Source organism: Atractosteus spatula, chromosome 4, assembly GCF_055471065.1.
Source record: "Atractosteus spatula isolate fAtrSpa1 chromosome 4, fAtrSpa1.hap1, whole genome shotgun sequence".
Classification (NCBI taxonomy): Eukaryota; Metazoa; Chordata; class Actinopteri; order Semionotiformes; family Lepisosteidae; genus Atractosteus; species Atractosteus spatula.
The window spans coordinates 12466075-12478582 of NC_142709.1; the positions used below are offsets into that span (position 1 = coordinate 12466075).

Consider the following 12508-nt stretch of genomic DNA (forward strand, 5'->3'; position numbering starts at 1 on the left):
AAAGCACATCACCACATGGGCGCTCACCCGCATCATCTTCCGTGTCGGAGTCCTCCGTTGTAGGCTGGGCGGCAGGCGGAGACTCTGCCAGCTTCAGATCGTATTTGCCCTCCTTGCCCATTCTGTAAGAGTTGGTGCTGCCCGTGTCCCACTGGACCCTGATCCAACCGTCCTCTCCCAGCTCTCCAATCACACGCCCCAGCCCCGGAGCTGGGCCGTCCTGTAAACATCCATATGGGGTGTCAGCATTCTAGACCGTCATCTGGGACGAATGACGAGAAACTGTTCCCGGCAGGAACGGTTTGTTAAATGCAGGACTTTTTCTCTTTGTTCAACATTTGTGCTGCAGCTGGGGTACATGCGATGCAGTTCAATTGATTTATAAGCAGGATAAAACACCCCATACATAGAAGATACGAAAGATTCCATCCAGCTTTGCATTTTCTTTAAGCTGGGTTCCCAGGGGTTTGGTTTTACAGAAGAGGAACACCTGGATAGCTCACCTGATCCCCCCATTTCCAGTCCACTCCCCTCATCACTCTAGTCCCTATCTTCATCATGGCAGCCAGCTCGGGACCGGAAGCAGGCAAGGGGATCGGAGCCGATTCCTTCCTGGACTCCTCCAGCACTGTTGCCGAACCCCCATGGACATTGGAGCCCAGGTCCTCCTCGTTGGTGTCAGAGCTGGGACCTGTCCACACAGCACAGAAACAGATGAACAGCAGGAACCTAGTTCTATTGACTCTCCAAGTATCAGAGCAGCACCATGACACACCACCCGACATTAACTCCACTTTTCTCATACAGATTTCGTTTCTGAACACCACAGCACTCGCAAGGAAAAGAACTAGGTGTCCAGATTACAGACATGGCAAATTCTAAAGATTCTTAATCTCTTGTTTATACTGGATATATGCATTATGCTATAAAAGTGCATTTTCTGCACACAATATATCTTGGAGATTCATACACATTTTTATCTCAGAGTCCAGCAGGAACAATTAATTTTCAGCAATGAATGCCAATGATATAAACCCCAGTATGGTCTCCATTTAGGGAGCACATAGAAGCAAGCAGTGAAACGTTGTTAACTGAATACAGTGTCTTGGAGAACTACACTACAAAAATTGATTTTTTTTAATCAATTCAACAGCTCTGCTGAAATGTCAGTACTGCTCACCGATCAGTCGAAGGATGGACTGTGTCAGGGCCAGCATGCCTGAATTCAGGAGCAGGCTGAGGCTGTTGGCTCCGTGTTTCAAGGACAGCATGTTCAACATGACCAGGAGGAAGCGAGCTTGTGGAATGGTGCCAAGACTTGGTCCCGCTGGGTTTTCATTGGTGATGGTTTGCAAAGGAACAGGCTGTACACCTGCGCTCACAGAGAGACCCCAACAGGTAGCAGTGTCAGCTTTTTAAATCTTTATCTGGATGCATGAGCATTCAGTCAACTGCATTATTCATTTAATTCTGCTACACAGTTTATAAAGATGTTACTTTTTAAATCAAACAGGAAGAAACATATAGTCTTTGACATGAGTCTACAGATGTGCAGTATTTTAGAATATTTTTAAATATGTGCCATAATTTCAGTTGAAAAAATATCCTGCTGAACAAAGGCATTCATTTGTCTTTCAACACATCTAACAGTGTCATATAAAGCAATTTTCAAAAACTATGATATAATTCCAATAGGCAGGGTGCTAGGTATTTGTAGGTGACTTACCAAGTTCTTTAAACCTGGTACTGGCATCCAGCAGAATATTGCGGACATTTTGAATCGCCCAAGCATACAGTTTACCAAAAGTAACTTCAAGCAGCATTCGGTTAAAAGGAGGAATAAGATCCACATCCTTCAAGCAGTCTGACAGCGGTTCCCTGCAAGATTTTAAACCACATTTACAACAGCAGAAGATCCCTGTTCACAGACTGATCAAGTTTTAGTGGCGGCAAGATACAAGAGGAAAAAGTTACTAAAACTTTAAAATTATTTACAGCTCTGTAAAAGGCTCATGGCAATTAACCTGTCACCTAACACGGACATGTGGATTCTTAGAAATGGTGATTAGATGCCAGTTTCTTTAGAAAGCCAGCTGTAAGTATGAGACAGCTCAAACTGAAATGTGAAAATCCTACAGAACTGGTTGCATTTTTTTAGACAATTCCAAGGACATTGATGTTTCTTTTCCGAAGGACTGGTGTGAAACTGGACAAATAAAACAAATACGTGCCCTATATTGGTCCCTTCGGGAATGAGCCTCTGCCAGCCACACAGCATGGCATACTGCACTGAGGGGAGCAGGAAGCTCTTCGATGCCAGCTTCAGCATCGTGTCGATTCCTTCCAGCCGCACCTCTGCCCGTTCCAGCTGTGCGGAAGAGGGAAAAAAACAGGACCTGGGGTTTAACGGAGGCAGCAGACTTTAACACATGGCTCTTAAAAACATATTAGGAGGAGGTCACAACAGTCCGAAATCCTATTTTCTTTCCTCACCTGTTTTAAGAGACACTTCCTCATTTTCTCTACATCCAAGGGCTCCTCTTTCAGCGCAAATTCCACAATGGTGGCCATGAGGGCTGACTGAGGAAAGACCCCCTTAACGGTGTGTTTAAGCCACTTGTACCTCTGGACGCTGGTCACTGTGCTCAACAGAGGCTGCCACTTGTCCTGCTAAAAAGATCAAGAAAAAAATCTGTTAATTTCCCAATTTCTTATATTTTGCTTAGGAGCTATTACTCACTATTTTGGAATGTTGTGCAAATTTCAATGCACTTAGTGCCTAAAAAATGTTCTAAAGGACATTTTGATGTCCTTTAAGGTTCACCTTGGGTGATTTCACGGGCAGTGGCTTCTTATCAACTGGGGCTGGACTGATGGGGCCCACACGGGGGTCTTCTGAATTGGTCTCTTCATTTTCCATTTTAGACTCTTCTACATCAGCAGACTCAGACTTCTTAGGAACTGCAGAGGACAAAAATCAACAGAAAAAAGATAAACAATTTACTGTCAGTTAACCTCAAATTGTAAAATTACAAACAATAACTGCATTTAATTTTGCAGGGGTTTTTCATTTCTCCTTCACATAACCTTGGCATCATCTTCACAACACTGCTTATGACAAAACACTGCACCCCATTCACGTACAAACTCTACTGCTGTGAACTACAGAAAATGTCACGTCTGATTCTATTCATTACAAAGAGCCCTCAATGCATATTCTATATGATGTATTTCAATTTGACATTACGCTCTAAAAAGCTAAATTTACAGTCAATAGAGTAAAATTACAGTCTTATATTGGTCTGTCAGGACCACCCCTTGCACAGTGGTGGGTTGATTTAGACTGCCTAGATTCAAGTGCAAAAGGATTACGTCACCTTTTATTCCCACCACAATTAACCTGCTCAATTTGGACAACTGACTGTATATTTTAAATATTTTATTATGTTTCTCATCATACATATACGTATCTTATTTGTACAGTAAATACAGTCATGTGTTGTGTTAAAGGTATTGTGTAATGTGTTGTCTTTTACCGGTCTGCAAAGCAAGTTTCCCCAACTGGGACAATAATGTAAGGTATATTTTCTATTTTGCAATACATTAGGCATAAGATACAGCACGTTGCTCTATGCTAGTTCCGTGTATGTGAAAAACAAGCAGGACAGACAACTTTATGGCTTTGTATGTTTCAAAGGAATATCATTACATACAGATTACCATTTTCTCCCTCCATTTTATATAAACAGAAGAACTCCTACCTCCAAAACAACTCCTTAAAGTCTAAGGTCAAAGCATTTGCCAATAGACAATGAAACGCTCCTGAGAGGCTACCTTTCTTTTTCCGGCAATCACGAATAAGCTTCTGTACGATTCTCTTCCATCGAGGCTGGGAGCTCAGTAGCTTCAGCTTGGACATGATAGACAGGTCATTGCTGACAGCTGGACGCAGCTCGTTGAACAGGAAGCGAAGGCGCTCTATGACTGGAGCACACACCTCTTTATAGGAGCGTCCCTGCTCCTGGTGAGTCTGCAAAGCAAAACGGAGAACAGGTAACACACCACACTGGCCACCTTAATGCAAATAACCAGCAGACTTGGCAGTAATCAGGTCATTTCTAGGTGTAGATAGAAATCAAGTTTGTGTAACACATAGCAACCTAACTTTTTGTCATTTGCAACACATTGTCAGATCCTGTCCTACTAATATCATTTCCTCACTTAGTTACAGATTCCGATTTCTTAGAATGGGAATAATAAAACAAAATTCCAAATAAAAAGGAAAGATATACACGGTCAGCTTTTATAAGGTTTAAGATGTAATGAAATTAGGTAGTCAAAAAATTGGACACACAGCAATGTCAAAGGCTGATAAAATGGTTACGCTTTTTTTGATTGACATAAGTCTCTTTTGATTTTAGGTTTATTATAAATGTCCTTAACAAGCATTTCCAAAAAAACACCAGTCATTGAAGAAAAACAAAAACTCAGCTGTTTTTACCTTTATCAATGAGCACTTAGCCTGGTACACCATGCGACAGACATCAGTCACTGATTTAGGAAGTGATCGCTGTTTTCCCTGATCGACACCCAAGGCACTTTGATTCACAAGGGAAAGAGCAACATGACCTGGAGGAAAGGCAGTATGCAAAACAATGAATCTTACTGCAGATGACAGCATTCAAACAGGCAAAAATAAAAATGTAAAACACGCAGGAACAGATCCCTAAAAAAACAAACATTGAAAACCTGACTACAGAAAAGACTGAAATAAATACAAAAAGTAAAAAAAGCTCACTGGTATCTGAAGACTGTAAGAAGGCAAAAAATATTTCACAAAGCCAAGAAATATAGCACGAAGGATTTAATAAGTCCTGGTGTCAGGATGGCAAACAATCCGAGTGCTTTCTACAAAGTCATTATTTAGCACATTCTTTTTAAGTGAATTCACATAATTTTGCTCGCGTTTACAGTCTGTAGAAAGAAACGTATATTTTCTCCAGCATGTGCGCTAGTTCTCACAAAGTGCCAAACTAATCCAGTTTACCCAAGTCCTGGTGTTTGAGAAGACAGCACAGAAGCAGACGGCCTACTTCTTCCACGGGGTGCTCTGGAGGGAATATGATGGGTGTGATGAGGTGGTACTGCTTGCAGCAACGCTCAATTTGGCATAAAAAGTCCTAGAAATTAGAAAAGTTGAAAGTGTATTAAAGCACTGAAACTCAACTGTCTACTTACTTATCCCCAGACCTCACAACATTCAGCAAATATTTCAAGATTTATGCATTACTTGTGGACAGCCATCTGTGAAGTTCACTAAAATACACTCACTTTGTAAGGAGTCCACAAGTGTTATCGCTTTGTAGCCTGATGGGTCACATCAAGCTTACCAAATTGTTAAGGGGCATTACTCCAGTATCCTGACTAAATTTCCATTGGGCTTACACAATGCGGCCTCAGTAAATTTCACGCTTAAATTAACCGATCTAGACAAATCCTATTTTTCACTTCCCTACGAGAGCCTTGCTGGCTCACAGTGGCTGCTGTATGTCGCCAAAGTGGGAGCTACACTTTAGTGGTGAGTGGACTGCAGCTATATGTGAAGCGCACTGGAGTCCTTCAGGATACCAAGCACTATTACAAAGACAAACAGCGATTACACGCTTTTCACAATTTTATGTGGAAGCCCCACATCACACCTTCCAGCAATGCAAGACGCAGTTACGGAATATTTTCATTAAAAGGATCAACTGCAAAAATCATCAGAATTCGATGCCGCGTTTCAATTTTATGCTGCCGGAGTTCATCCCAAAACCTGCACTGCTCCTCTCTGAGCCAGGCAGTACCTTCACAGTGTGGTCCTGGATGTTGTTGTCCGCAATGGCTTGTAAGAAGGGCTGGGAATGGTCACTGAGTGTGAGCCTCCGGGAATACAGTTTGGACTTGTCTGGGGTGGTGGTCCCAGGGGAACTGCAGTGATCTTCATCTTTCTCCTCATTGTAGTTGTAGTGGATCTGGCTGGTCTGCAGTCCTCCAGAGAAAATGGAGGACTGAAGCCATTCTGCACAAAAGAAATACAAAATAATTAGGCAAAGATGTTTGAATATCATGGTTATTACCAAACTTCTATTTTTTTTGTAGAAAACTTTGAGTCTGGCTCTTACTAATATTTAAGGTGAACTGATCCAGTGAAATAAAATTAGCCTAGTTTATTTGTAGGGTCTGATGAATTTGTTCTGAAGGCCTGATAAGTTACTCCACAATTTGAACTTTATTCTCTAAAGCCTAAGGTGTATAACCTTTGCACTATGTAGCTAAGTCAGCTTACAAAGGAAAACATCCCCATTTTTTTTAACAAGACGGGGAACCGAACAGACAGGAACCGATTCAACTGACAGGACATTATGGAAGATATATTTGGACTATGTGCCACAGCAGTGTGTAGTGGTTACAGAGCAGATTTATAGATGCGGCAAACTTACTAGCACATTCAATCTCCATTGGGGAAAGCGGTGTGCTCATGACCAGATAGGAGGCATGCAAGCCTAGCAGAAGCCCCAGGTTTCTCTCCGTGTCCATCAGAGGGGACGAAAGACTGCCAAGGTCAGGAGTAGTCACTGTCTCCTGGTTAGGCTGAGGACAGGGGAGACAACGTAGGCCTGGTAAGTGAAGATGCACTTCACAGCCCCCAAAAAAACCAAGAGGCAAACAAATTAAAGGAATGCAATATTCTTATGTTAAACCAATATTATTTAACATAAGGATCACAAAACAGATGTTTAGAGTTGTGGTTAATTTGTCAGCGAGGTACGATTCAGTAACAGTAATACTGGCACAAGGTAAGACATGTCGATCTGGGAAACACAAGATCATACTGACCTCTATGTACTGGCCAACACAAAAGGCCTGCATGGATTCCCTGGTGTCTTCAAACTGCAGGGCAGCTTCTAAAGCAACAACAGGGTCCTCTCCTGCAAACTGGGCTGAATTGTAAATAATATTGTTAAACAAGGATTTCCCCAGGGCTGTTTAGCAACAGATTTTACAAAATGCTGACCAAAAAATGTCAAATTACTTTCAGATTTGGCTAGTTTTAGCACTTCAGTGAACTCAATTTAGCTGCAGAAGAAGGTACTAATCAGCTGATGTTCTTACTCTAAAGTTAAAAACTGTACATTATGAAGATTCAGATTGGTACCAAGAATGCTGTTTCCTGTCAGGGACTGAGCCTGGAAATCCTTGATGTCATAAACCTTCCCATCAATCACAGTCCAGAAGCCTCCATCTTTGTTGTGGTTCTCCAGGTCAGCTTTGCGAATGAGAGACACTTCCTCATTGTTCCTAGAACTCTGTCCTGTGAAGAATGAACCTTCAACAGCAGAATATCACATCTTAAGTGAACAGAAAAAGACACCCCTCCAATTTCAAAAACCAATTTAATTAATTTTTGGTTGGCATTACACATTAAAAGTATTCTTCTGCCTTAATTTTGGTAAGCCAGTTGCTGATCTGCAGTTAAATGAGCAGTAAATAGAACCAGTTTAATTCCATTTTGAAAAGCAGAAAGATTTTTCAGCATAATATTAATCTTTACTTGTTCTGTTTTTGGCCCTAATGTACTATAAAAAGTCAAGCTACAATTAACACGTCATAAAGGTGGACTGATGAGAAATGATCTGGGATCCTCCTTCTGGTTATGAATCATCACTATAAAAGGTCAGTGTATACAATGAGTAAAATAGAAGAAAATGCTAATTTTACCAACTTTTCTGTTACCTCTTATATTTCTACAGGAGTAAATTGCCTTATATCTTCCAGATTATGAAGCAAAGTTAGACAGCGCTGAAAATTAAACTTGGACATTTGTCACATGTATCTTGAAGCAGGCTTTGATGACCAATTTTAGTCAAGACAGTACTGTCTTCCTTGCTCAAGTATTAAAGTCTTAAAGAAATGGCAATTAAAACAGGCTGCTGTGTTACTAAATGCAATATAATTTCAGCTACTGAATTCCACAAAGCTAGGACCCAGGTTTACCCATTATCCCAGGCCAGGCCAGGTCTTCATTATCATCTCTCTCCCTCCCTGGCGCCAGGTGATTGAATCGATCCAGATGTTCCAGTAATCCAGCCAACAAAGGAATGGACCCAGTCTCTTGCATTAAACCTGCATCCATGGTCAGTAAGAGAACTATAGACACGACTAACTCAGGCAGCAACACACCTGGAACAGACAATACCCAAAAGTCATACAGCTATTTAAACAAATTATAATTGTGTTTATGCAGACAAGAAAAAACCTAGCAATCCCCATACAAAAATACCATACATGGTGGGTAAATGTCCAGTTAACCACTAAGTATCATAATTTCCATGTCGAAGCTCTTGCACAGTGCAGATTCTTGATGCAGTAACTTTTAAAATATTGAATATTCAGACCAGAATCAACAAATTCATACAAGCAGTTAAGAAACAAAAAGAGTTACCTGTCAGGTCACCTTCAATGATACGAGACACCTCTGCAAAAGGCCTGTAACCAGTGAATGCGATGCTGGTGGCTACAGGAAGGATGTCTCCAATGTGCGTACATAGCAGTGCAATGTATTTCTTCAACAAGGACCCCACTCCCAAAAGCTCCGGGCCTGGAAGCAGAAGAGATGGACTGACTGCTATGCATTTAACATAGGTGGCATAACTAAACAAGTAAAATAATGTCCAAAAAGAAAAACAAATGACTTTCTCCATCAGGATGCCGATACATTCATTCCAAAAAGGACACCTGTAAACATTTCTACATATGCTTATTTAGAGATGCTTGGCATGTCTTGAAATGTGGATGAATATCCAATACCACAAACAATATTTGAGAAAAACAAAAGAAACATCTGCGATACTATCAGGCAGAAGAAAATCTAGAAAATAATCCATTTCATTATTTCTTTTCACTAGATTTTCACTAATTTCTAAAATATCTACAAATTACGCATTTATTCAACTGGCCCTTTTATCCAAAGCGACTTCGATTTGCACTCATTTCTACAGCTTGGTATTTGATTGGAACAATTCAGGTCATGTACCTTGCTCAAGGTTAGAACGGCAGTGTCTCACCTGGGATTTGAACCCACACCCCTCCAGGTGCGAGTCCAGAACCCTAATCATTGCATATTTGATTATTTGATATAGAAGACAGGGTGAATTTGTTTGGCCATGCCATCTCATGTTTCTTAAAGATGAGACGGACTGCTTTACTAATACTCACTGTATCCACCAACACCCTCTGGTCCGTTCACCCCAAGGTACAGTTTGCTGACCAGCAGCCTCTGAAAGCGCAGCAGCAGGTCCAGGGAAGCCGACCTCTCCTTGCTGAAGTGTTCCGCATCCAGACAATTAGAAATCCGCCGGGCTACATCCTTCAGCCTGGCTATCGTCTGGGAGGCTATATTCCTACAAACAAAGGAAACCCCAGTCGTGTCTTAGTTTTAAAACTGCCATGAAAATGGAGACATATCAGGGACTAAGTCGTAGCATTATAATTCTTGGATATTTTTTGGATACAGCCAAAAAGGTTCAAATAAAACAATACCCAAGAAACGATGGTTGAAATAACGATCGTTCAAGCAAAGACCTGGGTCTGGGCCTTACCTAAGTAACTGCTGAACAAGTTGCACCAGAGGCAGGCTCTGCTTCCCAGCCGACTCGTAGATCCCGGTGTTAATGAGGTCCTTGTCCAGGGGAGTCCTGCTGCGGTGCAGTGTCGATGCGTTAGCTTCCTGTTCGTCTATTTCCTTTTCCTTCTGGGCCTCCTTCTTAGCCTCAATGTCCTAAGAAAAGTTCCCAACACATCAGTACATTTATTGCATTGAATTCCTCTATGTTTCACTATTGCATTTTAAATTTTCTTTCTCCCAAAAAAGGAGAATCACAAATCCAAACCATTCGCACTACAGACCCCGAGTAAGCCCAGCTACTTACATTATCATGTACGGAATTTATCTGTACAGATTTAACATCTATACAGGAAAAAAAAAACTTTTACTAAGTTAAACATATCTTGTAGCCCAAGATGCCATTCACTGAAGGCATTACTTATTTGCCAAACAGAAAACAGCAGCCACTTTATTTCAAGACACAAGAACCATGGAGGAAATTACGCATTTGAAACGCAATTGAACACAAATGCAACAGAAATAATAGCAAACTGCCTTCATTTTAAATCACTGAATAATAATTTATTCCAAGAAGTAGAAGGACCACCTAGTATTAAAAAAACAACCTGTATTTCAGCAGTAATAGCAGCACTCAGTGCCGATTCCAGGCCTCCGTCCGCCATGAGGCTGCTCACTAGGAGATCGATCATGAAACGACGACCAGGGCTCACACTCGTCTCATTTCCCAACACTGCAAAATACATTCCAGAAAAGCCGTGCCTTATGCAAAGAGCAAATGCCAATGACTTTAACCAGTTAGAACGGGCTTTGTGCAAGCTTTTATCAAACCCAAGTGAGAACACCTGTTGAATGTCAGAAAACACACTCGACTGTCACCATCAGTCTTCAGAGACAGCATTATCCTATGAATAACAGGAAAACCAAAATTCCTTTCTCCTGCATGGGAAGTTGCCGGGGTTACACGAAGGAAAGACCCCGCACAGGCTCAACCCCAGCAGGTGCGAAGAGAGGACTCTGACCTGCGTTTGGCAAAAGCGCAGAGAGAGCTCTTGCTCTTTCCTCCGCCGTGGGCAGCAGCACCGACCAGCCGCTCTGGAGAACCGCTTGGGCTGCGGACTGCACCGTGTTGAGGACCCCGGCGTTGCTGGCCAGGGTCACCACCGTCTGCTTCAGGCTGTTCAGGAGCACACTGCCTAAGCCCAGGCCCAGGACTTCAGGGTCCACCTGGTTACTGATGGCCGCGTGAAGCTGCAACAGAACAACAGGGCAACAAGGGAGCAATTTTAACCGCTGAACTAACTTTATTCCAAGTAGCTGGTGCGGCTAATAGCAATCGGATGCTTGATCTTAGAGCGTCAAGACTTCAAGGATTCGCACTTCGAGAATCCAGCACATTAGATACACCCCATTCATTTAATATAAAAAATCAATTTTAGGTGCCCTACATGCAATGCATAATGCAAGATGCAAAAAGGAACTGGGATATTCACTGAGCCCCCAGCTGCAGCTCACTTGCGCGATACCTGAAGCCTCAGCAGGTTGAGCGTGGCCACCACCATACACTCCTTCTCCTGCGGAGGGGGCCAGTCGGAGCTGCCGTCCATTCCCTCGCTCACTTGCCGCAGCAGCAGGTCCAGCTGCTCAAAGGTCATGGGGCACACGTCCACCACAAACGGCACCCGCAGGCCGATGGACCACTCCGAACACGAAGACCAGGCAAAACTCTGCAACGGCAACCATACCACCATCTCTCTCAGACCTTTGTTTTCGAGAGTGCTCTGAACCCCACAAGCTGCCAGGTTAAAAATGACACACGGCACTTAATGTGCGATTCAGACCTCCACATTTGTACAGTAAATCCTCTGCTGCTTTCAACAGTGATTGTGATCAACAGGCAAACATCAGAGCTAGAGTCATGATTGTCACAGCATCAATTCCTTTGTGTACAGGTACTTTCTTCAGTCCACCATGCAAGTAAGGCCAAGCAGCGATCCATTAGACTTCAAAATTTACAAGGTTTTCCACTGCAGGGAATGGCTGCTGAGCATATAATAAATTATTTTTATATTGAGTTATTTTTATTACAACGCATCTAAAAACAAAATCTATAAAATGCCTTTTTGAGTAATCTATCAAAGCTGTCCAAGACAATTGTAAATGGAAGGATATGGATACTGAACACCAAAGCCAAGAAAACACGGGGCAGCTCATAAATATGGAGTTCTCTTTCTAGGCAGAGGTGAGGAACTCCAGCTCTTGAGAGCCAGACTGCTGCATGTTTTACATGGATTTTTCAACCAGCAACTAATTCAAGCCAACTGATGATTGTTTTTCCAAATGATTCAAGATCAGTTAGGTCATTTAGATCAGTGTGAGAATAAAAACCAGATTCCACATACTCCTGGGTATGTAAGCATGCCATAAATACAGTAGCAAGAAAATGTTTATGAACCCTTTGGAATTACCTGGATTACTGCATTAATTACTCATAAAAATGTGGTCTGATCTTCAATTAAGTCACAATAGTAGACAGACACAATCTGCTTAAACTAGAAGTACACAATTGTACTCCCTGTCAATATTGAACACATCGTTTAAACATTCACAGCCCAGGCTGAAAAAAGTATGTGAACCCTTGTACTTAGTAACTGGTAGAACCTCCTTTAGCAGCAATAACCTCCACCAAACGTTTCCTGTAGCTGCTGATGAGACTTGCACAATGGTTAGGAGGAATTTTAGACTATTCCTCCTTACAAAACTGTTTCAGTTCATTGATATTTCTGGGATTTCTTGCATGAACAGCTCTCTTCAGGTCATGGCCACAGCATCTCAGTTGGGTTG

The 12508-nt window shown here is 42.1% G+C and overlaps 1 protein-coding gene across 14 annotated transcripts in view; it reads right to left on the bottom strand.

The window, feature by feature from the left end:
* herc2 (HECT and RLD domain containing E3 ubiquitin protein ligase 2) overlaps positions 1 to 12508 on the bottom strand; it is a 76087-nt gene that overhangs the window by 40366 nt on the left and 23213 nt on the right. For 13 of the 14 annotated variants that reach the window (XM_088913091.1, XM_088913095.1, XM_088913093.1 and 10 more), the window contains 21 exons: positions 11191 to 11391; positions 10687 to 10915; positions 10273 to 10397; positions 9642 to 9820; positions 9259 to 9443; positions 8486 to 8641; positions 8038 to 8223; positions 7199 to 7369; positions 6880 to 6983; positions 6483 to 6633; positions 5847 to 6061; positions 5048 to 5180; positions 4502 to 4629; positions 3835 to 4030; positions 2825 to 2961; positions 2494 to 2670; positions 2232 to 2368; positions 1727 to 1878; positions 1181 to 1372; positions 504 to 691; positions 28 to 220 (listed from right to left, as the gene is read on the bottom strand). In XM_088913091.1, coding sequence (XP_088769217.1) covers positions 28 to 220; positions 504 to 691; positions 1181 to 1372; positions 1727 to 1878; positions 2232 to 2368; positions 2494 to 2670; positions 2825 to 2961; positions 3835 to 4030; positions 4502 to 4629; positions 5048 to 5180; positions 5847 to 6061; positions 6483 to 6633; positions 6880 to 6983; positions 7199 to 7369; positions 8038 to 8223; positions 8486 to 8641; positions 9259 to 9443; positions 9642 to 9820; positions 10273 to 10397; positions 10687 to 10915; positions 11191 to 11391 — 3535 coding nt within the window. The remainder of the gene's footprint in view (positions 1 to 27; positions 221 to 503; positions 692 to 1180; positions 1373 to 1726; positions 1879 to 2231; positions 2369 to 2493; positions 2671 to 2824; positions 2962 to 3834; positions 4031 to 4501; positions 4630 to 5047; positions 5181 to 5846; positions 6062 to 6482; positions 6634 to 6879; positions 6984 to 7198; positions 7370 to 8037; positions 8224 to 8485; positions 8642 to 9258; positions 9444 to 9641; positions 9821 to 10272; positions 10398 to 10686; positions 10916 to 11190; positions 11392 to 12508) is intronic. The other variant, XM_088913090.1, reaches the window with a different exon arrangement.